Source organism: Dipodomys spectabilis, unplaced genomic scaffold (assembly GCF_019054845.1).
Source record: "Dipodomys spectabilis isolate Male_0828 unplaced genomic scaffold, ASM1905484v1 ptg000017l, whole genome shotgun sequence".
Taxonomy (NCBI): Eukaryota; Metazoa; Chordata; class Mammalia; order Rodentia; family Heteromyidae; genus Dipodomys; species Dipodomys spectabilis.
Genome location: NW_024870694.1, coordinates 11,115,970 through 11,142,284, shown reverse-complemented (window position 1 = coordinate 11,142,284; position 26,315 = coordinate 11,115,970). Strand labels below are relative to the sequence as shown.

The window sequence follows — 26,315 nt, the reverse complement described above, 5'->3', positions numbered from 1 at the left end:
GGAAGTGGTAAGGCCCTAGGAAGGACTGATTTCCCTTGGCTTCCTGTGTCTCATAGTGGTTGGGGTTTTTTTAGAGCTCCCAGGACCCCCTCCATGTACCCCTACACCTGTACTTGATAAGTTGTAGTAACAAACAAGTAAAGACATGTCTTCTTTACTAGACTGTGAGACTATGAGCTTCTGTGGAAGAACAGAGTTTCTGGGGTTTTCAATGCCTAGAATGCAGTTGGTGTAAACTGAAAAAAGACTAAAAGATTTTTAACTCATTTTTTTCTAGCCCCCTATCCTCTCCCTCTTGGACTCCCTCCTTCTTTGCATGACCCCCCTGCATCCCCTGCAGTGGCCATTCTTCATTATCTTGATGAGATAATAAGATGATAAGACCTTCAAGAAACTTGCCTGACAGAACTTCAAAACTCCTAAATCATTCCCCTATAAGAGCCTCTACTGCAGAATGGGGTATTGGTTCCAGGTCACCCAAAAATGTCTGCTATCAGCTTTCCCTTCCCAGAACAGGATTACTACCTTTAAACTAGACCCATTCAGAGCTTTGTTTTTTTTTTTTTTTTTTTTCAATGTAAGAGTTGCGGTATTTCTAAGCATAGGTTTATAATAGAAATCCACAATAATCAAGCTAATAGGAATTCCACTGTGAGCACAATAGGTTGGCAATGTATTTATTATTAGGCTAGCAGGGTAATGGGGTGGGGCATAGCTGTATTTGAGCCAACTTTCCATGACTTTTTTTCCATGGGCCTCTGTAGTCAAACTCCAGAGGCAGTGGCTTATGGTGATTGGTTGGTTTACCTTTATAAGGGGTGGGCGGGGGTGGGTGGGGAAAAGCTAAGCAAAAGAAATAACATGGAGTGTTCTGCAGCTTCCTTCTGAGCCTTCTTACAGGAAATCAGGGCAGTTTGCCTGATCTGTTGTAGTCATTTTCTCGATGTCCATGTTATTAGAAGTCAGGATATCTTTTAGATAGGTCACTGTTTCTGGAGGGAGATAAGGGTTTCTTCCCAAGATCCAGACCTGATCCAGGTGAAAGAGCCATAGGACGTTGATACAGGAGTATACGAGGGCGTAGTTCTCGTAGTCGGTGGCCAGGATCCAGTGTGGTGAGGATGGCATCACTGAGAACCAGGGGAAGACAGCATGAGAAAGGACCCAGGCAAGAGAAGCCACATCTGCAGGGTAGGAGCCTATTGTTTGTGGTCAGGGGTTATTAACTGTTTTTTACAGTGGACTCATATGGGGTCTTTAAGAGATACTAAGCCCACTTTCCTGTACTTCTTCCTTAGCTTCAGATCTGCAGATGGTTGGTACTTTTAATGGCTCCCCAGGGATTCTAATGTTTGGCCAGCATTAAGAGCCATTGTTATACCCTCCTTCCTGGTAGAAGAAGGTTTCTTGGGGACAAGTAGGGGGTTCAGGTGTATCCTTTGGACCAGTGCACATGGAGTTATCACCTAGCCAAGTGAGTAAAGAATATAGGGCTAGGGCCCCAGGATTTCAGTGTGTACCACCCAACTTTTTCTAGAATCTACCTGAGAGAGAAAGCAGAGGCTGATTTTTTTTGTCCTTTCTGTATGATCCCTGCAAATCTTCCCACTCTTAGTGTCGTAAGCCAGTTGGTTATGGTTTATAAGTTGTTTCTATCACAGTAGCCATAAAAGTTTCTCAATTGATATCCATAATGTGTGGAAACCCAAAGATTAAAGGGTACTCTAACTGGAGAGATGGAGAAATTACCCTATCTGGATCTAGAAACTTCCTTTGTGAATGGGCTTCTACAGTGGAGGCCCAGGCCAAGAAAGATTCATAGTCTAGCCATGGAAAAAGTACCAAGCAGAAGCTGTATGTTGTCCCCTAGAAATTCCAAATGGCTTTTCTGGGGGTGATTTGCTTTCCTGGGTTTCAAGTAGCCCACTTCCTCCACTAAAAAATATCTCTCCATTATGAATGACCTGAGAAGCTAGTCAGTTTGGTTAGATGTTCAGGACCTAGATGCTTATCAGGAAATACAAGATACCCGAGGGCCAGCCATCAAGCTCCTTCCTACCTTTTACTCTTCATTTATAAATACAGAAACAGAGGATGCTGGGAGGAAGCCAGTATGGAATCCTGACTTTTAACATGTTTTTCCAGCACTGTCGGTGCCCTGCCTGCCTCACTCACAAGGGTGGGAAGTCTATACCATCACACATCTGTCTGTGAGGCTCAGCTGCTCTGCATGACCCCAGTTGGAAAAAGTCTTGAACACTGCATGACTTGGTAGGGAGGGGGAAATGTTTTTGTTTCCTATCTTTTCCAGCAGCAAGAACATATACTACCTGCACATTCCCATTCTGTCTTCCCCTCACAGAGTATTAACTCTCAAGAACATGTTTTTCCAGATAGTTCCTTGTAATACAGAAACCTTCCTCTCTCTCTCTCTCTTTCTCTCTCTCTCTCTCTCTCTCTCTCTCTCTCTCTCTCTCTCGACACTTACAACAGAGAGCTATGTCAATATAGGAGACATTGACAATCTCTTATTACAGGCATTGATTGCAATGTGAACTCTCTCTCATGACACTCAAGGGCACCCTTAACCCTTTCCCTCACTTATGCAGCCTCTCTTGCTCTGGCTTCTTTATCCAGGCAGCTCCCCTACCATTCCCTCCACTTAGACCATTCATTCTCATAATCCCCCATATACTCTGCAAGGCCCAGTGTAAATATCTAAGTCTTCCAGCCAGAATAAATCCTTCTCATCTTCCCCAGGAAACAGCTCAGGCCTCTGTGAACTCCTGTTCCAATGTTCCTTATGAGGATGGTACAAATGATATTTGATTTTCATTCCATTCCCCAAGTCCTTCCCCATCTTTTTATTGAAAGAAACTCACTTAAGAGCTTGGAGGCATGGGAATGAAGTCCAAATCTACCTCTAGATAGTTCAGTAGCTTCCCTCATCACTCAGCTCTCCTGCTCTTCAATTTCTTTGTAAAAATGACAAGAATTAATTTGAATAAATGTGTACAGAACATGCCCTATCTAAGTTTCTCTTCATGACACTGGGAAGATATCCCTAGTAGGTAAATGTGAAGTTATTTGCTCAAAGTCATATGGGTGGGAAGTGCTATTTTCTCCTTCCAACATTCCTTCCTTGATCTGTAAATAACATCTTTTTCTCTAGACTTCACTGGTGTGTGTGTGTGTGTGTGTGTGTGTTTCTTAAGGGTGGTAGGGTGGTGGGATAGTGATTTCTCTTGCAGCTGGTGACTTCAACATCTGCTATGAAAGATGGAGAAGGTATCCCAAATACTTTCCAGCATTAGAAAACCTCACTGTTTGAAGCTCAGCTCTCCAATTTGTCTCCAGGGACATTGTTCTATCCCTGTTTCCTGTGTCCATTCTCCAGTTATCTTAGAATCCAGGGCGGATTGTGATTACATCTCTCTTAGAGTCCCAACAACGTGACTAGAAAGTGGCAGTGCCAGGGCTCAAATTTGCCTTTATTCTTGCATCTCTTGCCTCCCATAACAGATGTTAGTTGTTCTACTCACACCTTCTAATTTGGGGTCTTCTGTTCCCCTGAGAAGTAACACCATAATAGGTCTCCCACCGCTTGTGCCACATACGCTTCCCTTTAGGGCTCATCTGAAGGAACACCACGGATCATCCTATGGTAAATCTGGTTGCAGATCAGCAGCCTACTGGGATGTCCACTTACGAAGGACAAGACCAGCTTTGTCGTGCACATCATTTCATCTCAGGGCCTAACCCAGTGTATGGTATGGAGTGTGTACTCAAATACTTGTGTGTTGTGCCCTGATGGATGGCACTTCGGTGTGACAGAAGTCCTCCAACTAAGGTATAGACTTCCATTTGCATATGCCTATGCCTTAAATTTCCTGAGAAAAATGGATACTTACACTGGTAAAACTTAACTTCCAGCTTGGCTGGCTCTGTAAGGTTGCTCTGGGTAGCTTCACCTTCAATTTGGTTCACCGTTCCATCAGGTCTGTAATAAGTGGAAAATAAAAGAGAAAAGGAAAGAAAGAGAGTTTAAATGAAGGGAAAAAAAGACAACTCATTAAAAGTCAAGATTTATGCCTTTCAAGGAACCATGGTGGCCAACATGGTGATTTCTGGTGTAAGGCTCTCAAAAGCAGTCCTGGAACTAGATACTAGTGGCTCATACCTATAATCCTAGCTACTTAGGAGGCTGACATCTGAGTCTTGAAGTTGGGACCCAGCCTGGGCAGGAAAGTCTTATGAGATTCTTTTCTCTAACTAACCACCAAAAAGCTGGAAATAGAGCTATGGCTCAGGTAGTAGAGCTCCAGCTTTGTCCTATGTCCAAGCCCCAGTACATACATACGCCACACACACACACACACACACACACACACACACACACACACACACACACACGCATGCACACTTTGCACCTTCCTTTGAGAGACCAAATGGAAAAAGGCAGCACTCAGTGATAAGAAGTAACTATGGAAATGGTCTGGATTTCCATAATTGTTTAGGCCTTTTTCCTTCAACGCTGTTCTTTTGGACCATCTGTCATTTGGGTTTCAACCCATTTCCTGCTCCCAAACTCTAAAGAGAGGGGGAGCAAAATAGAAGAAAAATGTGGCAAAATAGCCCAACACAGAGAGAAGATTCACTTCCTCACAAATGAGAAAGAGTCAAAGGAGGAAGCTGACCAGTGAAAATAATGCAAAACATCCAGGGAGTCTGGAGTTGCAGATGCTTTCCTCTCCTTGGGTCTCAGTGGTGTTATGTCTTATCAAGGGAGCTAAGCTCAGAAGCCCATACCAGTTAAGCAAGCATCTAAGCAAGTATGGCAGATTTTGATGTGGACTAGGTAAAAACAAGCAGTAGAGAGACACGGACACTGACTTAGTGGTTGTCAGGTGATTCTAGACCTTGCACATTACAACATGTGTTTGGTTAGGCTGATGTCATTTAAGACTCTCCCCTGGAAGTGCCATTTCTTTCTTGGTGGTACATAAAATGATGACCCTTCTTAAAAGTGATAGTCTTAGATTGAATACAATACTTGCACACTTTCAAGGGAACCTGGGACATTTCTGGTTAACTCCCAATGACCCCATGATCCTGCGGGGAAAGGAGAAAGGCCTGGACGTGGGGGTAGAGAAGGGAAATGCTCAGGTAGCTGAAGACCCTTCTTAGGAGGTAACAGAGGAGCTAGCTGTCCATCAATCCTCAAGCAAGCCAGCTAGATTAAAATGAAAGTAATCACAGCAGGTTAGTGCAGGTACGTGATGATAGATGCTCTAGAAACCAGACAATAAGCAACCAGTAAGAAAGCTTGGGAAATGTGCTCTCATATTCCTGGCTGTATTGTCTGTTTGATACCAGGGGCTGAAGAGCATGCCCTGCTCTCTCACCTGGAACTTAGGCAGCTAGAATACTGGTCTGTTTCTCTCTGAAGTCAGTAACTTAGCAACAACTCACTCTCTTTCCAACACAGTCCTTCCCTTTTTGCATCATTTGTATTTTGTTCCACACAACAGTTTCCAAAACACCAGTCTTTGATCAGAAATTCACAACTTACCAATGGAAAACTGCATTTGTATTTGCAAAGGTAGTAGCAGCTTAGCCCTAAAAGGTCAAGTTTATTCAATGATTACTACATGCCGAACACTGTCTTAAGAGTTTTACATATGTTTCCTCACCTAATGCTCAAACAGTCTCATGGAGGAGTATTTTATTATTACCTACAGGATAAGCCTAACTAACCTATGATCACATACTGAGTGGCAGAACTAGGATGTAATACAAGGCAGCTGAACTCTAAACCCTCAGTTTCTCTGATTCTGGCTGAGAATTCCCTTGCCCAGATTCCCTGCCACATCTTCTCATCTGGTAGCCATCCTAAAAGGAGAAGCCACACCTTTTCCTGAGCTAATAAGCTTTGCTCTACCCGCTCTGTGTCTCAAACAGGTGCAGTCTTAGAGGCAGAGCAGCCCAATACTCAGGGTATGGTTAGAAGGCCCTAGCCACTCCAAAAGAGATGGAGAAATAGAAGGAGAAATCTCTGATTTGTGGTCTTAGAATGGGAAAAAATACTTAAAATAAGACCACTTCAACTTGGTTGCCTACTTTGATTTGAATAAACGTCCTCCAATGTCCATGTTAAAGGCTTTGGCCTTAGGGTGGTGCTATTGGAGGTACGGGGTGGGGGGACTTTTGGAAGTGGAGCTTAGTGGGAAGTCCTGGGGTCACTAGGGTATGCCCTCAAGGCAATTGTGGGACCCTGGTTTCTTCTGATTTCTCTTTTCTGCTTTCTGGCTCCTGAGGGGAGAGGTTTGCTCCACTCCCACCATGATGGGCCACCCTTACCTGAGGCTTAAAGGATGGGGTGCTGGATCTCAGACTGGTAGTTCCAGAACCATAAGCCAAAATAAACCTTTTCTCTTTCCAAGCTAATTACTTCTGAGATTTCACTGTTACATCAAACAGCTGACTAATAAGGGCCTATGAAATTCCTGTGAGATCTCTGGTAACTGCATCTCTATCCTTGCAGCCCTTTCCTGGAGTTCTGAAATGAGCTGGACTTGTTATTTTTCTTTTTTAATAAAGATCCTTCCTTCACTACTCTGGCTTATGCAGGGGTACAGGGTCAGCCCACTGGGCTGTTAGACAGAGAGGTTGATGGATAGTGGATGGCCACAGAGAATCTTTGAGAGCCTCGGAACTTCCACATGATAGTAGTTGTTTTCTTGATATTGAACACAGTTCTCCAAACCTATAGCAAACAAGAAGGACAACCTTTCCCAGCATTATCTTTCATTTGTCTTCAGTTCTCCTCTCTATTTCGTTTCTCCCGGATTCAAATGCTAGTTTTTTTTTTTAAAATCATTTATCCACTGTGTAGTAGTTAACTTACTTTTCTCTACCTAAGTTTCTTCATCCAAACAAATAGGATTAACAATAGTTCTTACTTCAGGGTTATTATGAGCATTAATGAGCATGTATTAATTTGCATACATGCACACACACAATAGTATCTTGCACATAGGAAATACCTAACGTGTTTGTTGATGCTGTTACCTTTGTGGATAGAAGGTGGCTGGGAAGGACTTCTTGGTGCTGGTTAAGTGTATATTTGCTTCCCAACATGTAAATCTTGGCTCAAATGTCAGTGTTAAAAGCCCTCAATAGTTGGGTGAGAGTGGCTCATGACTGTAACCCTATCCACTCAGGAGGCTGATATCTGAGAATCACAGTTTAGAGCCACCCTGGAAACAAAAATCCTGGAGACTCTATCTCCAATTAACTAGCAAAAAAAAAGCTGGAAGTAGAGGTGTGGCTCAAGTAGGAGAGCACCAGCTATAAGTGAAAAGCCAAGTGAGAGCACAACATGTTGATTTCAAGCCCCAGTATTCACACACACACACACACACACACACACACACACACACACACACACACCTTAGTAATCAAAATGCATACTCCTGAAGGATCCCTTGTTTGCATAACCTAGAGTGAACATATGTGTATATAGGAATTTGATTCTTGCCTTAATGAAAAGAGTTTCCTAACATGTAAATCTGCCCAGAGACAGGATAAACTGTCATGGGAGGTGAAATGTTCCCAGTTCCAAGCAAAGCTGAAGGTTTTTGTGAGCCAATGGTTCAGAAAGGGCTTGGGGACCATTGGTACAAGGTGGTTCCAATGTCTTTGGTACCAGTGCTTCTCACAGTGAAGGGTACTGTTGAGACCCTAGTGCTTCTCCAAGGGCATAGTATTCATCAGTGCCCAGCAGGTAGCTAATGAAATAAAAGACTGCATTTTAGTCCTGAGGCATGCTTATCTTCTCCCTGACTCCAATTACACAGGTACCAGTCACCCCAGGCCAGCACCATGCCTGGACTCTGTGAGTAGTCACTTACCTCATCTCCTGGTTTAGCACTTTGATGTTTCCATTTCCCTTTAAAGAATAGTTTGCTTGGATGCAGTTTCCTTTTTCAAAGTTCACTGGGGTAGTCTCAATTTCATACCATCTTCCAAGATACTGTGGAGATAACAAATAGAGCAAAACTCTGGGTCTCACTGGGGACCTGCGAACTCTATCCTGTTGTCCTTTAGAGTAGAGCCCTTTCCTGGGGAAACCAGCAAAATAGGCTGCATTGTTCCCCGTGTAACTGAGCAAGACATTGATTCAAATGAGAACAAATGAATGGGATGTGTGCTGCTCTGGTTGAATGCTACATTCTATTCCTGAAGGGCTCTTTATTTAGGTATGTTCTCAATGCCCTCTTCAGTCAAAGCCTGTGTGAAATTCCAGATCCTAAAAAGGAAGGGATTAGTCTAGCTGATGGAAAAGAATCTTCCATTTCAAAGGTTTCAGGATTTTACAAAGCATCTTTGAAATTTGTGCAGTCAGACATGTTGGCTGTAGGGCACTAGGACTCAAAGTTGGTTGTGACCCTGCACCAGAAGTTGTCCACAAAGAGTTCTGACAGGTGCTCAGGATTCAGATGACATCCCTCTGCAGGACCTTGTTCTCCATCCAGAACTTAGAAGTATAGTGTTGTCTTTAAAGAAGCTGCCACTCTGCCCGTAAGGGCCAGGGGAACCCTCATACTGTTAAACATTCCTAGCATAGGCAATACCAATTTATAACTTCTGTGGAAGGCTGTTTGGCAACATTTAGCAAAACTAAAAATACATACACACTTTGACCTAGCAATTTTACTTCTGGGAATACATTTTTAAGATTATTTGTTTCAGTACTGTTTGTAATGAGAAGAGACAGGAAATAGTCTAAGTGAACATAAATAGAGCGCTAGATAAATAGTACATTCATCCAAAGGAACTTTATACATCCTCTTTTTTTTTTTTTTTTTTTTTGGTCAGTTGGGGCTTGAACTTGGGCCTGGGTATTATCCCTGAGCTCTTCAGCTCAAAGCTAATGCTCTACCACTTTTTTTTTTTTTGGTCAGTTGTGGGGGTGAACTCTGGGCCTGGGTGCTGACCCTCTCAGCACTTCAGCCCAAGGCTAGCACTTTACAACTTGAGCCACAGTGCCACTTCCAGCTTTTTCTGCTTATGTGGTGCAGAGGAATCGAACCCAGGGCCTCATGCATGCAAGGCAAGCACTCTACCACCAAGCCACCTTCCCAGCTCCATGCTCTACCACCTTAAGTCACAGTGCCACTTCCAGTTTTCTAGTAGTTAATTGGAGATAAGAGTCTCACGGACTTTCTTGCCTGGGCTGGCTTTGAACCACGATCCTCAGATCTCAGCCTCCTGAGTAGCTAGGATTAAGGCTTAAGACACCAGCACACAGTTTTGCATCCTCTTTTAAATGACTGATATGCAATTATATCTCAGATATATTTAATGAAGAATGGTAAAGAGCTAGGTACAAAATGATGTAGTAGCTATATCTAAGCTACTTTTTGTGCAAAAATAGAGGAAGAGGTTATGATATTAGCTTTCTATTGTGGCATAATAAATTACCACCAGCTTAAAACAACTCAGACTTATTATCTCATAGTTCTTGTAGATCTGAGCTCAGTCTCATAGACTAAAATGGAGATGTGGGCCACATTCTTCTCTGGATGCCCTAGGGGAGAACTTTGCTTTTTATCAGGTTTAGGGGTCACCTGCTTTCTTTGGTTTTGAACTCCCTCCATTTTCAACACCAGCCAAAGTAGATCAGTTTCTTTTTATATTGCATCTCTGATGCTTTTTTCTTTCTCTGACTCTTAATACTTCATCAGATTTCTGTTTGATCACAGCTCAGAAGGGTTCTCACATTTAAGGGATTACATGGTTAACCTGGAAAAATTCAAGCTAATTCAATAATAATAATAATAATCACAATAATAAGTGGCCAGATTAGCCTGAGTTTTATTATTGAGCCACATCTACAGAATCCCCATTTCCACGTAAAGGAATTTAGCCACTGGTTCCAGAGTTTAGGGTGTGGCCACTGGAAGCCACTATTCTGCTTTCTACAGGTGTACACATATTTTCTTGTTTGTGAATACATTGTTTCCAAAAATATACATAATCCTCTATTCTTACTGGTTATTTCTGGGGAAGGAAATTGAAGTACAAAGGAAACAGGACATTTTCTTATTGTGTATTCTTCTGTACCTTAAGTTTTTTTGGTTTTGCTTTATGTTTCTATGAGGTACCCAGAGCCTTATGCCTGCTGGGCAAGCATAGTACCAATAAGCCACACCCTCAGCCCTCTTCTGCACCTTTAGAACTTTAAACTATTCGAGTATACTTAGCTAATCCAATATTAATTGAAATTATTTTAGAAATTTTAAAGTATTTTATTATTCAACAAAGCAAATAGAAATGAGCTCATCTTCAGAATGTCAGAATGGGACTGCAAACAGGAGGCAGTTACACTGCTTCCTGTCCAATTTCACACCTGCATTTCCTGTACATGTTTGCATACCCTCATTATCTACCCACATATACCCACATTTATGACCACAACTGTTCATTCATTTGTTCACGCACAACTGTCTATTAAAAATGCTGAACTTGGGCTGGGAAGTTGGCTCAGTGGTAGACCGCTTGCCTTGCATGCCTGAGGCCCTGGGTTCGATTCCTCAGCACCACATAAGCAAAAAGAAAAAAGCCAGAAGTGGCGCTGTGGCTCAAGTGGTAGAGCGCTAGCCTTGAGCTGAAGAGCTGAGGGACAGAGCCCAGGCCCAGAGTTCAGGCTCTACGACTGGACCCCCCCCCAAAAAAAAAAAATAATAAAAATGCTGAACTTTCCAGGTGCTAGTGGCTCATGCCTGTACTTCTAGCTAACCACTCACACCTATAATCTTAGCAATTCAGGAGGCTGAGATCTGAGGATCACAGTTTGAAGCCAGCTCAGGCAGGAAAGGTCATGAAACTCTTATCTCCAATTAATCACCTGCAAAACAGAAGTGGGGCTGTGGCTCCAAGTGGTGGAGTGCTAGCCTTGAGGGAAAGAGCTTAGCAACAACACTCAGTTCCTGAATTCAAGCTCCATGACTGATCAAAAAAGAAAAAATGCTGAACTTAACATTCACTTAACATAAAAAAGTAAAGCTAAACTGGCTTCATAGATGTCTTCAGAAGTAGTTCCAATTTATAATACATTTAAAACAGCTTTAGGGCTGAAGTTGTAGCTCCTGTGGCAAATTACCTGCCTAGCAAGCTGAAGTCCCTGAATTCAAATCCCAGTATAACTGGGGGGGGGGGGGGGGGGGGGGAAGGCATGCAGGCAGGCAGGCAGGCAGGCAGGCAGGCAAAGAAGCAAGTGAGTGAATGGCTGGTTGTTCACTCCTATTATTCCAGTTACTCAAGAGGCTGAAATCTGAGGATCATGGTATGGTTTGAAGCTAGTTAAGGAAGATAAATACATGAGACCTTTATCTCCAATTAAAAAACAAAAACAAAAGTGAAAGTGTAGCTTACGTGGTAGAGCTCTAGTCTTGAGTGAAAAAACTAAGAGATTGAAGCTCTAAGTTCAAACTCTAGTGCACACACACACACACAAACACATTAGTATTTTATAAATACTAATCAATTATAATTTCCAAAGCATCTTGGGCCTTTCAACCTCAAAATTGAAATAAAACTTAAATTCCTTGGATCTTTCATTGTGGTATGCCAAGTTTACCTAAATAAAGGATCATCCCTTAAAATACTAATGGAGAAAGTCACTGTAGAGTTCAGTACAGATTTCATCTTCCTAACCCCACTTGTGGGAGCTCCTTCAACACTGTGGATACTGCTTCTGCCCCCTCAGTCTCTAGCCCCTCTTCTCACATTTTGACCCATTCCCATATACTTCCTGTGGTATTAATCTTGACTGTCAACTTGGTTGGATTAAGAAACACCTAGGAGCCAGGTTCCAGTGGTTCACTCCTATTATTCTAACTATTCAGGAGGCTGAGATACAAAGATCATAGTTCAAAGCAAAATATCTGCAAGGTCTCATCCCAACAGAAAAAGCTGAGTGTGGTGACAAGCACCTGTTATTCCAGATGAGACAGCAAGTTTAAATAGGAAGATTGAATCCCAAGCTAGCCCAGGCAAAAAAAAAAAAGGAAACCCTGTCACGAAAATAAAAGAGCTGGGGGCATGGCTCATGTGGTAGAACACCTGCTTAGCAAATAAGAAGTTCTGCTTGAGTTCAAACTCCAGTTCTGTCAAAAGAAAAGGAGATTAATAAAGTACCACATTGGGTGAGTTTGTGTGGGGGTTTCAGAGGCAATTAGATCTTAAGGGCTCTGACTTAATCAATGGACAAGTCTCTTGATGGATTCATAATAGGATGACATTATTGGGAAGTGTTGAAAGGCTGGAAGTGGGTCTAATTGGAAAAAGTGGGCTATGGGAGAATGTTCTTAGGGAGCTTTCTCTTGCCCTAGCTTCTTCCTCTTTTTTTTTTTTTCTCTTCTGCTCCCTGGCCACCAGAACATGAACTACTCTGCTGTGCCACACCCTCCCTGACTTGATGGACTGACATTTTTGAAACTAGGAGCCCAAAGAAACCCTTTGTCCCTTAGGTTGTTTCCGTCAGGTATTGGGACTATGATAATGCAAAAGTAACTAAAATTGTTATATTGTGTGACCAATAATCGTTCATACTGAGTGCCAGTGACTGATAATAACTTCAGTGTTACTCATTCCCAGGGTGTTGCTTCTTTTAAACAAATAGAGAGTTCGACTTTTGCCACACCTTATTCACATCAAAATTCTCCTGCACCGGAGGAGTAGGGCATTTTCCAAGGTGGAATGTTTGACCCTGGGCCACAGCGAACAGACCCGCCAGTGGGAGCAACAACATCATCTTCATCATCTTGGGGTCTGGAAACAAAGTAGCTGAAGTTGTCTGAGCTTCCTGGGGACACACAATGATGGAGAAAGATTCTGGTAAGTGCCTGACTTTCAGCATATGTCCTTTTCAGTTCATGCCACCCCTCATCCTGTGGGGTACCTGCGTGATCATCCATGACACTGTGTGGTCTTTTGAACCTCATTTGAACGCCCTCAGCCCATGTTTAGCTTGCTGTGTCCATTTGTACCCTACTCCCAACACATATGTATCTGCAGGATGGGCACCATGTCTAGTTATCCTCAGAATTACTCTAGGACCTCAAGCTGTCAGACTCAGTAGTGTGTATTTAGGGTGTGATGGGAGACAAACAAAGGGGAAGTGAAACCTTCCAACCACCTATGAAATAACAAACAAAAATAAATCTAAGTAAGGCAAAGCATTGAGCATCCTATGAGATTCCTAAGGGAAATGTCCCCAGCCTCCATACCCTTGAACTGTTCTACCAACCCCAGAATAGATTTGAGACTATAACAGAGAACAGTATTCAGGGGAGAACAGGCTGAAACTCTTCCTTAGCCACCTACCAAATATAACCGTGTCCAAGTTATGTCATACCTGGATACCTTATGAGTCTTTCTGTAAATTAAATGAAGTCATTAATATAAAGCCAGTGTTGGTATGTGGGGTTATGGTGGGAGGATCACTTGAGCTCAAAAGTTCAAGACTAGTGTAGGTGATATAGGGAGAGCCTACCTCATGAGAAAGAGACAGAGAAGCATGTATAGTTTAATAAGTAAACTTAACAAATGCTAGTTATTGAAATCAGAGACCGTGTCATACTTTCTAATTTTTTTTGGTGGGGGGGTCCGGTCATGGGGCCTGAACTCTGGGCCTGGGCGCTGTCCCTCAGCTCTTCAGCTCAAGGCTAGCGCTCTAGCACTTGAGCCACAGCGCCACCTCTGGCTTTTTTTCTTTTTGCTTATGTGGTACTGAGGAATTGAACCCAGGGCCTCATGCATGCAAGGCAAGTGCTCTACCACTGAGCCACCTTCCAAACCCCACTTTCTAATTTTTTAATATTGTGTTGAGGGCCTTTTGTTTTTAGGTGCTAGTCCTGAGGCTTGAACTTAGGGCCTGGATTCTGTCCGTGAGTTTCTTTTGTTTGAGGCTAGTACTCCATCACTTGAGCTATAGATTCACTTCTGGCTTTTTTGGAAGTTTACTGGAGAAAAGAGTCTTATAGACTTTCATGTCCAGGGTTGGATTCAAACCATGATCCTCAGATCTCAGACTTCTGAGTAGATAGGATTACAGGCTTGAGCTACCAGTGCCCCACTTGAGAGCCTTTTAATTAATTAATTAATTTGTTTGTTTGTTTGTTTTTAGAGTCATGGGTCTTGAACTCTGGGCCTAGGCACTGTCCCTGAGCTCTTCAACTCAAGGTGAGCAACCTACCACTTGAGCCACAGCATCACTTCTGGTTTTCTGGTGGTTAATTGGAAATAAGAATGTCGTAGATTTTCCTGCCCAATCTGGCTTTGAACCACAATCCTCAGATCTCAGCCTCCTGAGTAGCTATGATTACAGGTGTGAGCCACCAGCACCAGGCAAAAGCCTTTTTAATAGATGATGAGCATTTAACTTTAGAAGGACTGTCAGCTGGTGTGTAACTGTGCAATGAGCATTGCAACTTAGAGATGTTGAGGAGGTTGGGAGGGGGGTCTGTGGCTGGAGAAGGAAGGGTACTGAGGGCAGGTTGTGGGAAGCCTGGGCTCTTCTCTGCCCCCTTTACTGACTTGCCCTCAATCTGCTCCCTTCCTTATGACTCCTTGCCTGTAACTGCCCACAAGCTATTTCCACCTCTCTGCCTTTCTCTCTGTGATGAGATGACTGAGTCAAAGCAAGCAAAATGTTCTCAGATCTGAGCACTGAAAAGGATGTGTCACAACAGGAATAATTATAACCACTTCATTATGAGTCTCTGAACCTCCAAATAACTTTAATAATCAATAGCTTTTCTTCTGGAGGTTTTGTTGCTTGGGTTTCAAAAGAACAGTTATATAATGAGTAAGAGCTCAGGCGGGAGCTGCCAGCTGGTGTTGGTGGAGGAGGGAGTAATAGCTGCTGAGGTGCCCTCTATCAAGTCTGAATTGGGACCACCATTTTTGGTTTTGGAGATTCCATTGCCCACCAGCTTCCACTGCCATGTAAACAGCACCTGCTTTTTCACCTTTGGGAAGAGGGAGAGTTTGTTTAAATCCACCAAACTTTGCATTCATTTTCAAGGGATTCCTGTATCCCTAGGAGCTCTTCCCATCAGTCCCTGTGTATCAATAGCCTCCTGTCTCATAGCTTAGCATGCTCTTTCCCTAGGCAACAGTAGGCCCATTTAGTAAAGGCAGTAAATGATTAGCCTCTACCCCACTTTTCCTTGAGATAGCACTCCTGTGGGGCAGCTATCATCATATAAGGCAGCAAGATCCCCTAAACCTCACAGGTCATATGGGTCACCTGTGAGGCACTCCTTTGGGATGCAAGATTCCCAAAGTCTTGGAGTTTATAAAAATTCCCCTGAGACAATAGCCAGGACTTCCTCTCCCTTGTGAGAAGGGGTCTTGCCCGTCCCTTTACTGGCAATAAATCTTTTCTTGGTTCTTTGTATCTAGATATCTGTGTTGTTTTCTGGCAAAGTCTAATTTACTCTAACATGAACCTTAAAGGGTAACACACAGTGTGCATCCTCTACAGAGTCTCTTTGCACTTTGAAACAATGATAATAGAAGTTCCATGTCTTACTTTGACAAATGTCTTGTTACAAGACATTCTCCAGTAGGCTGAAACACATTTTGGGTGCGTAGGAGAATTATAGAACAAAGATAATATCCTTTAGCCATATCTCTTGCAGAGAAGCCTCATGGTTGCAAGAGGTTGGTTTCTATGGCTAAAACTCCTTCAGAGAGGGGAGGTTGATAGATTCCTAATTTCCTATGTCCCTTCTATTTTCCTTCCCTCAGCATTTATTGAATATATCATTAATGTATACATATGGTCTTGGTAAGATATGAATTACTTATAAGCATATATTCTCATACCTTCTGGTACCGTAGGAAGATTATCCTAATGAGTGTGACTTTTAAAAACAAATTTAAATTATTTTAGCCTACTCTCAAATAACTTAAGAGCAAACTAAGCACTGGTGGCTCATATCTGTAAACCTAGTTATTCAGGAGGCTGAGATCTGAGGATCATGATTTGAAGACAGCCCAGGCAGGAAAGTCTGTGAGACTCTTATTTCTAATTAGTCCCCAAAAGCCAGAAGTGGGGCTGTGGCTCAAGTGGTAGAATGCTAGCCTTGAGCAAAAGAAGCGCAGAGACAGTGCCCAGACATTGAGTTCCAGCCTCAGTAATGGCACAAAAATGAATATAAAATAAAACAAATAACTTACCAGCGATTCTTCCAAGGCTGAGATACAGCTATCCAGGGCCAGGCTCTGAGTGTGGCCAATATTCACTGAGCCTGTCTGTGGGAAACCCCGGCCACAGTACCTAGATGTGCTCTACACTAACTGTCCAGTATCTCCTTTGAAATTAACCTGCGCTAGCATTCTCCTTGTACTGAGTGAGGTTAGTCTGCCCAGCTTCTTTCCTGACACACCATAAGACCAGAATTCAAACCTAAGTCTCCCAAAGACCACCTGGGTATCACTGTGGACCTCAGGGAGCTGTAGAACATTAAGACTTAGATTTTGAGGTTTCTCACGATGAAATCAAATATGTTTCCCAAATAAATAAATCATAATGACTCATTTTAGTCTTCCAATCTAACAAGAACAATAGATTTCAAACAAAATATTTTGGTGCTAGAGTATTCAACATTCTGCTCACCTGATTCCAGTTTTCACTTGGTTTTTTACAACCAGGCACTGTGGGTCGTGTGCAGAGTTCATGTTCAGTCTGGTGCATGGAATTTTCTCATGGTCTTGTGTACTGGAGGAGGGTGTAGGATATGAGGAAACTTTGGAGTGAGTACAGGCCTGCTGCCTAGTGTATCCACGCTTCTCACTTACATAGTATTTGTTTTATTATACTAATTAGTTGTACCTTACACGGCTGAAGAAAAATGAGACCAAGTTAGTGAGGCCCCTGTACAAGCACTCCATGGGCTGCAAAGGGGCAGTGCAAAGCCATTTCCTGGTAAGCATCACTTGTCATAAATAAAAACAAAACCACAGTACATACCTTTTGATCAAGATGAAAGCAATTTCCGCATGCAGCATCAGCCACGTCAAGATACCAGTCTTGGCGAGTGGCTTCTCCCAAGTCCTTTTATAAGCATCTATCAGGTCATTGACATTTAGTAGTCGTGCCTGCCACACCCCCCACAGTTCAGGAAGGCCAGCCTAAAAGCCCAGCTCTGTATGAAGTACAAAGATGGGGTGTTCTATCTGTGCCCTTCCTCCAATTTCCTTCACAGCTGCTCCCTGGAGAAGACACAATGAGATATTGTTTATGGATGTGAGAGAAAGACAAAGCACATCTTCATTCAAAACATCTTTTCTTTTTTGCCTTGTGGATTTTCTAATTTAATTTTTTTCCCCATCAGAATGTACTTTTAAGTTCCTGTAAAATGAACTGTTTTCAAACATCTGGTATTTATTTTTCCTTACTTGTGAAAATGAAAAATCAACAATCTCATTTCCTGCAATGGATCAGGGATTTCACCCCAAGCCTGGAATGTGTCTCAGGTAACAGAGCCAGCATTAAAAATCAGACCGAGCTTGCTGAGTGAGATGCAGCACAAGTCCCTACTTCTCTGAGCCTCAGTGAACTAGAGACAGATTTTTTTTTTTTTGTTGGTTGTGGGGCTTGAACTCTGGGCCTGGGCGCTGTCCCTCAGCTCTTCAGCTCAAGGCGAGCACTCTACCACTTGAGCTACAGCGCCACTTTCGGTTTTCTGGTGGTTTATTGGAGATAGGAGTCTCACTGTCTCTCCTGCCCGGACTGGCTTTGAACCACGATCCTCAGATCTCAGCCTCCTGAGTAGCTAGGATTACAGGCGTGAGCCACCAGCGCCCGGCTGACAGATTGTTATTATAATCTCCAGCAGACATACCTCTTCGGTGCAGATGAAGCTGAAGTTGAGACATATTCTAGGCAGCTCCATATTGCTAGGGGTGGAGGAATGGAGTATAAATTGAAACCTAGCAGTAGTTTTCGTTGGATCACATTAAGTTATCTGCAGAGCAGAGGGATGATCATAGATTTGAAATCTGGATGACTAGAGAGGAGTTTCCACTTCCACCACAGATTGCCTGCAGTGCAGAATGCCAAATAGACTAATTCAAGTGTGACAAACATTCTAGCTTGACTGGCACTGTAACCGCTAACTCCTCAGTTTCAATAACTAGAAAACTTCCAGGTCATCAGAGGAGTCAGCCGACATAGCCATGTTGGTTGAGATATCAGGAGGCCACCTGAGACCTACCTTTGCCTCTAACAAGCATGATCTCCATGGCACCCACAGAGATGAGTAGATGGCACAGTCTTTAAGGACTTGAGCATCTGTGATTCATATAGACTCACAATCAACTGAGCATGAATCATGTGGTGAACAGTCACTCGGTGGACAGCAGAGGAAGGAAGGGCTCAGGAGACTGAACACATCCTAGCTTCTGCTCAGACCCATGAGAACCTTGAGGAATGGGCAGTCAGTGGTTTCTCCAGGATGGTGAAGCACCTAGGACATGCCCCCAGTTTGTCCTGCTACAATTGCAGTGTCTTGATAGGTTGATACTTACATTGAAGGGCTGAGTCTGAGAATCTCCCAACAGCCTGGCTCAAGAGGCCTCCATTAGGGGTTGTAGAAAGAGCACAGGTTGCAGGTCTGTGACCCACAACATAAGGCTTCCAGACCCAGCTTTGTCATCACCTAGCACCACATTGGCCTTGGCAATGACCTTCCTCTGTCCAGATCAAAGATGAATCCTCCTGTTCCCATTCTAGTCTCCTGTGATTGGAAATGGAACCTACTATGGGAGGAAGGCAGGACCCAGGCAGGGCAGGAGATAAGAGGAAGTTAGGGGAGGGTCACACTAGCCTGGGACCATTAGACCCCTTGGATCCCACACATCTCCCCTTGCATCTTTCAGGCCTTAGAGGCCTTTGTCTGTTCTCCACCTTCCACAGACACCAGGCCCACCAGGCCCTATGGGCCTTCTGGAAGCACGGGGACTGACCAGCTCCCATTCCTCTCCATATGTCCTCCTACTATGGGAAATAGCAATAGAGACAGTAGAGTGAAGATGAGGAAGGAAGTAGGGGCAAGGAGTTTGCCTGGAGAACAGCATCTGCTGCTGTCTTCAGATGATGCTGTTTATCTGAATCAGAAAATGGCCTCCCTTTTGTGCACCAGGCTGCTCTGATGGAAATAATGAGAGTCGCACAACCCAGCATGTGATTATCTAACCTATCTTGTGATCACAAAGGAAGAGCTGTGAGCCAGCCAAGAGGCGCAGACTCCCCAAGGCAGGATTTGGAGCTTTTGTAAATTCCAAACAACTTTCCCAGTGAACTATAGTAACCCACCACCATGCAGAAGAGATGGAGCCATGTCCTTACAGGGTTCATTTTGATGAGAAAAATCTCATCAGCATATGATGCTCAGGGTCTCAGCCAGCCCCGTGAGCTTGCCCAACACTCAGCCAAGAGGATACTTGGTGGAGAAGAGTGTCTATCTCTCTAAAACCTGGTAACCGAGAACATGCCATGCTTCCCTGAAGTTTGTCTGTCTAGTGGTCTGATTGAGTCTTCCACCAGAATGGAGCACTGATTACTCCGTGTGTGTGTGGGGTGGGGGGAGGTGTATGTGTATGTGGTGTGTATGTTAGTACTGGGACTTGAACTCAGGGCCTGGATGCTGTCCCTGAGCAAGCTGGGACAGAATCCAGTTGTAACTCCATTTCTGCTTCTGTGGTGGTTAATTGGAGATAAGAGTCTCATGGACTTTTCTGCCTGAATTAGTGTTGAGCCATGATCTTCAGATCCACCCTCCTGAGTAGCTAGGATTACAAGTGTGAACCACTGGCACTTGGCAGTAATATATATTTTAACTAAGGAAAATTATGCCAAATGTAGGACCTAGAAAGTATAAGTACCTCATAGCCCCATAGTTTGGAAATAAGCACTGTTATGTTCACATCTATTCTTTAGATCTTCATAAACAAGTCCAAATATTCTCAATACTATTCAGTGTTCTAAAACAAGTTTTGTTAGGGTAATACATCAATTCACTTAGATCTGCCTTATTCTCCTGCCCGCTGTCAACTGTATCACCATTTCTGTGGGGTTTTTTTTCCATTGTCACTTCAATTCTTTTTTTTTTTAATGGAGTGTACAGAGGGGTTACAATTCCATAGTCAGGTAATGAGTGCAACTCTTGGACAACATCACCTTTTCCTTTCCTTGCTCCCAGCTTCCCCTTTCCATCCCTGCCTACAGGTTAAATAACTCATTTTCCACATAGTATATATTGACTCTTATGACTGCATTTGCTCACCTTTCCATTCTCTGCCTCTCTTTGCCACCTCACAAAAGACAACAACAATAAACCAACAAAAAACCAAAACAATACCAACAATAACAATAAAATCATGTTTCCATTTTCTTCAATTCATTTTGATAAACAGTATTTTAGATATTCAGAGGAGTCACACCTTTGGGTTCCTCCTCGAAGAGTATCCTTTTGTGTGTGTGTGTGTGTGTGTGTGTGTGTGTGTGTGTGTGTGTGTGTGTGTATGTGTGTGAGTCATGGAGCTTGAACTCAGGGCTTGGGCACTTTCCCTGGGTTTCTTTTGCTCAAGGCTAGCATTCTGCCACTTGAGCCATAGCTCTACTTCCAGCTTTTTGGTAGTTAATTTGAGATAAGAATTTCACAGGCTTTCCTGCCCCCGATGGCTTTGAACCACAGTCCTCAAATCTCAGCCTCCTAAGTAGCTAGTATTACAGGCCTGAGAAGAGTATCCTGAGAAGGGTTCACGTGTAAATGCATAAAGCCCTGAATAAGTTATCATGTCCAGTTTTATTTTAGGTGTAGCTTCCACATGGAAGAGAAAACATGCACATTGCCATTTCTTTATCAGCATGGCCAGTGGTTTCATGAGCAAACAGTCCTTTGTTTGAATGATGTTACATCATATAGGTGATTGCTTCAACAACAAATATGGAATTATTTTGGTGATCATTTGGGGCAAAAAATAGAGAACTATTTTGTTTTAAGTAAAACAAACAATAAAGTCATCCAGCTGGGAATGTCTTTATTTCTTAGTAAGCGATTCTTTCAATTACCAGAGTCTTCCTGAATACCCTGCTAAAGTGCTTTTTCTTTAATCAAGTTAAAACAAAGGGGAAACATGGCTGTACTTTTCATGTGAAAACCCATCCTGAGAGAGTTCCTGAATGTCTATTTACTCTTTATGAGTTGGCTTACATGTCCTCCTCAATTCTTTCCCATGCTGTGCTTTGTGTTTCTACGGTCCATATTGCTCTGTCTTCGGCTCAACATACTGAGTTACCCATGGCTGTCATGTCTTCCCTCCTCCTGGATGCTACCCCCAGGCAGGGGTACTGGCTCTTTGCACAGAACCTGCACATACCCACTATTTATTTATTAAATGTCATTGTGTAGATGGCTGACTGAAGAGTGGAATGCTTACTTCATAGTACTTACAGACTGATATTATGAAAGAACAAACTTATGCTTCTGTAGTCCACAACTTAGGATGCTCAGGCAAAGAGAATCCCTTGATTTCAGGAGTTCAAGACCAGCTTTGGCAGCATAGAGAAACTAAGTCTTAAAACCAAAACAGCCCAGTAACTAAGACTATGTTTTCTAAGTGGAATCTAGAAGCTGAAAGAGGGTGGTACCCACACCTGCTCAAGATTAAACTGCAGAATGCTCTACTACCCTTGAATGAGTGATTGAAGTCAGTGTCCTCCAGCTTCTGGCATGTCTTAGCTTCAGTGTCCTCAATTTGCCAGTCAGAGAAGGTTTGCAACGTAGAGTTTTGGCCCAGTCAATGACTTACCTCTGATAACTACCACTCTGGGAATTCTCTACAAAAATCCTGTCCTGGAAATGCCATGTTTGGGGCCATTTATTATTCAGGACTGCTTTGATGTGATGTCCTCGAGTTACCCAAAAAAAAAAAATGTCTTCTGAATATACTCTATTATATTTTTTTTTTGGACCACTGAGTCCAACCTCTTTTTTCAAGTTAACTTTATAGACTTTATCATTTATTCAGAAGCTCTCTTTCCTCTTCCTCCTGCCCCCAAGTGGCCATTTCATTTGTTGTAGGCGCTAGAACCATCTGAAGATCAAAGGTGAACAGGAAGAAAGCAATCAATTGTGGAAACCAGAAACTTGATAGGGTAGAAAAGAAGATTGCATTGGAAGGCAGGAGGCCTAGGTTCATTTATTCTACAACGTATATCCTCATGCAAAAAACCCAAGCATATTCTGGCACTGTTTCTAAGCCTGCAATAGTGAAGAAGAAAGACAATGGAAAATCATCAACATTTTGCCCATGTGGTTTTGTCTATAACAAGAACTTTTGTCCATAAATTTTTGTTTTGGTTACTGTACTCTTTATTTCTTTTAAAATTTTAATTTGATTTGATTTCAATTATGCTAGGTCATATTTTGGTTTCCTGCAGAGGAAGTTTTGAGTTTATATCTTACTTTTTTAAACATGGTCAGCATACATTTTTTTAGATTTATATCTGATCAATTCAAACATCTGAAGTCTTCTTTTTTTTTTGGAGGGGGGTGCCTGTACTGGGGCTTGAACTAAGAGCCTGGCACTTTCCCTTAGCTTTTTCACTAAAGTATAGTGCTCTAAGCTGGGCACCGGTGGCCCATGCCTGTAATCCCTAACTACTCAGGAGGCTGAGATCTGAGGATTATGGTTTGAAGCCAGCCCAACCAGAAAAGTCCCCATGGGACTCTTATCTCTAATTAACCACTCAAAAAAAAAAACCAAAAACAAAACAACACAAAACCTGGGGAGTGGTACTGTGGCTCAAGTGATAGAGTGCTAGCCTTGAGCATTCAAAGAGGCTCAGGGACAGTGCCTAGGCTGAGTTCAAGCCCCACAGCTGACAGAAGGAAAGAAAAGGAAGGAAGGAAGGAAGGAAGGAAGAAAGAAAGGAAGGAAGGAGTGAGAGAAAGAAAGAAAGGAAAGAGAAAGAGAGAGAGAGGGAGGGAGGGAAGGAAGGAAAGAAAGAAAGAAGGAAGGAAAGAATAGTGCTCTATTACTTGAGCCACAGCTCAAAAAGTCACTTCTGGCTTTCTACTGGTTCATTAGAGTTAAAAGCCTCACAGACTTTGCTGCACAAGTTGGTTTTAGACCACAGTCCTCATAGCTCAGCCTGCTCAGTAGTTAGAATTACAGGCATGACCTACCAACATCCAGCAGTTTGTTTTGGTTTTGAGAATGAATTTTGCTATGTAGCCCAGGCTGGCCTCAAACTCCAGATCCTCTTGCCTATACCTCATGAGTGCTGAGGTTAACAGTGTGCCCCAGGGTACCCAGCTTTGGGTGGTTGCTTCCTGTTTATTAACTCCATTCATCACATCGTGAAAGGAAGGTATGACTACGATTCCCATGAGACACCAGGACGCTCCAGAACGGGTAGGGGAGCTGGTCATATAATTTGGCTAAAGTGATGAAATGAGAATTTAAATATGGATCCAACTCATATATCTAACATCATGTTGTTGCCCCAGCACAGAAAAAGGAAGGTTCGATTAATACCTCCCCATCTTCTCAGCAGAGTGAAGAGGTATCAACAGCCCACTAATTCCTGAGAAATATTAAGGGCTGTTTTCTTTTCCTTTCCTTTCTTTTCCTTTTTTCCAGTCCTGGGGTTTGAACTCAGGGCCTGAGCACTGGCCCTGAGCTTCTTTTGCTCAAGGCTAGCACTCTACCATGTGAGCCCTAGCGCCACTTCCAGCTTTTTCTATTTTATGTTTCTTTTTTATGGAGGAATCTAACCCAGGGCTTTATGCAAGCACTCTACCACTAAGCCACATTCCCAGTCCCAAGGGCTGTGTTTTCTGAAGCAGGCTGGCAGACTTAGTGGTCCAAACTCCAGAAAGGCCACCTTACTTATCATTCAGTCCACAGCCCACCAGTCACCCACCCATCAATTTCTAGGTCTGGAACATCTGCAATCAGTTTCCAAAGCCTTTAATGAATGCTCAGTCAAATTATCGTGACCTTAAGCCTTTCCGGATGTTTCTCAGGAAATAGTCTTTGTCAGGTTTTGCAATCCTGAAGAAAGCAAGGTCTGTTCTTGCGAATTCATAGAGGGTCAGTAGGCCATACCTTTCCTTGGGGATCAGATTAAGGCTTTTTCAATGTGGAAGCAGCATTTTATAAAATAACAAATACTTGGTTTCTGCACAGGTCCAGGAATAGGGGTATGATGGTTTGGCTTGGCTCTTTTATTTACATAGAGGAGCTTAAAGAGTTTTCCAATTTTTTAGCAAAATGTTTGACTATCAGGTTTGTATTATCTGGAATCCTGGATCCTACAGGAAGTTGGGTTGAGATATATTTCTGACCCTGGATCTTCTATTTATACATTTATGGAATTGTGCCTATATCAAAGCAAACCATGGTCTAGAGAGGATGAGAACCCTGTCAGAGGATATCTGGGAGGCCCCTTCTTGGTTTGCCTTTTGTTTTTCCTCAGTACTAGGGATTAAACTCAGAGCCTCATACTTGCAAGGCAGGTACTCTACCACTTGAACCACGCCTCCAGTTTCTTTGGGCTGCCCAGGCTGGCCTGTGGTGCAATTCTGCTACTTGTGCTTTCCATGTCGTTGGGGATGATAGGCATGTGCCACTGACCCAAGCTTAGTTGATATGGAGTCTTGAAAATATCCTTTTGCCCATTCCTGCCTTGTTATATGGGAATTCGATCACAGGATACAGAGAAGCCACATCTTGAGAAGTCAAATCAAGAGTCTATATCAGAAAACTGGCAACTATAAGCAGACACATGTCCCCAGAAATACTTGCAGCCTTGAATGCACTTAATAGTTAGAAAACTGAGCCATGAGGGTAGTAGAATTTTAAAAACAGCAGAAAACAATCTTAGCAAATCAGATCAACTCTGATGGAGAGTTGAAGAGGGACGCCATGGTGACCTCAGAGTCAGTAGACATGAAGTGTGGCGCAAAATGGCAGCTGAGATGGTGGAGCCTAAATAGGATAATGGGCAGAAGGCAGGGTCTCAGGAAGCTCAAGAGTTCAAAGTCTCGCAAGTTCCTGATACAGGTCTGGCAAGTCCAATAACCTATAGTCCAAGTCCCTGCCCCTGCCTTTAGGAATTCAGACATGTCTATGACCTTGGAGTGGGATTTTACCTTCATCCACTAAGATGCCAAGATGGTGCCAGTTAGACCCAGTACCCATATTTCAGCCTCAAACTTCAACCCCTTGATCTCTGCTTCCTAAGTAGCTAGGGTTACAAGTTTGAGCCATGATGCCCAGCTTCTCTGATCAATTTGACATTCTGCATTTCTCATTCCTTTTTCCTCTGGAATCTCAATATATTTTAAACAAGATCATCTGAGAGGGGAGGCATGGAGGGAAGTTCCTCAAGGCTGGGTAGGGAGATTGGAAAACAGGAAGTAGTGGGGTCATGGCATCTGGGGAGGGCCCTGGGCAGTAGAAGGACAGACCCAGGCTCTTAGGCATCAGGTGCAGTCACCATCTGGATGAGGGTTGAAGCATGTACACACTCATCGTGGGTTTGGGATCACTCATGAAGTGCAGGAGCAGCCTGCATCCAAAGGTATCTTGGAGCTATGTATTGTCTTGAAAAAGAACAGAGAGAAATGAAGGAAGTATGTTTGGAGGAGGTGGGAATAGTGAAAGGAATATCTTGCTATCTCCTTGATTATTTTGTGCCTGAACAGAGTTTCTGATGGCAGAGGGTGGTAGAAGACATATCACTGACTAATGAGCCAGCTGTGGGATACTGAACACTCCTAAGACTAATTTTTTAATACATTATCTCTTTTAAGCTAATGACAACTATGCCAGGTAGGTAGGATTACAGCCATTTCATGGAGAGAGTAGACTCTCAGACAGGGGCTGTCATGGGCACAGCGAGTAGATAAACTGAGATTCACATCTCCAGCTCCTAAACATACGTATCCCTATTGTAAAGCACTTCACAGAGCACATCTGCACTTCCCTTCTTGTGAGAGGGAGCTGTTTGTGGCTCTTAAGGTGCAGCATAGGTCCTCTCTCTCTGTCTCTGTCTCTCTCTCTCAGACTAGGCCTCACCCAAACTTGAAGAATAGGATTTCTGTCTTCATTCAAGTCCTTAAGAAAATGATCAAATGTGATGGATTGATTGATTTTACTTTATCAAAAGCAGTATCTTTTTTCCAAGGCTACCACCATTCACCCTCAGTTGAAATTCATCTGCT

At 43.0% G+C, this 26,315-nt stretch overlaps 1 protein-coding gene across 1 annotated transcript; it reads right to left on the bottom strand.

Moving 5' to 3' along the window:
• Nucleotides 1-857: 857 nt before the first annotated feature.
• On the bottom strand, nt 858-17,062 carry Apod (apolipoprotein D). Its single transcript, XM_042669867.1, has 5 exons — nt 17,048-17,062; nt 12,710-12,871; nt 7,914-8,035; nt 3,912-4,000; nt 858-1,130 (listed from the first exon to the last, which is right to left on the bottom strand). Exons 2-5 carry the CDS (start codon nt 12,827-12,829, stop codon nt 895-897), a joined length of 567 nt encoding a protein of 188 aa, XP_042525801.1. The 5' UTR covers nt 12,830-12,871; nt 17,048-17,062; the 3' UTR covers nt 858-894.
• Nucleotides 17,063-26,315: the final 9,253 nt, after the last annotated feature.

What these genes read in the sequence shown, in the direction of transcription:
- Apod (XM_042669867.1), bottom strand. Translation starts at nt 12,829, where the DNA reads ATGATGAAGATGATGTTGTTGCTCCCACTGGCGGGTCTGTTCGCTGTG. An exon ending in AGAATTTTGATGTGAATAAG is followed by an intron (nt 8,036 to 12,709) that starts GTGTGGCAAAAG and finishes TTATCTCCACAG; the next exon opens with TATCTTGGAAGATGGTATGA. An exon ending in GGAAGTTAAGTTTTACCAGT is followed by an intron (nt 1,131 to 3,911) that starts GTAAGTATCCAT and finishes CCTGGTTCTCAG; the next exon opens with TGATGCCATCCTCACCACAC.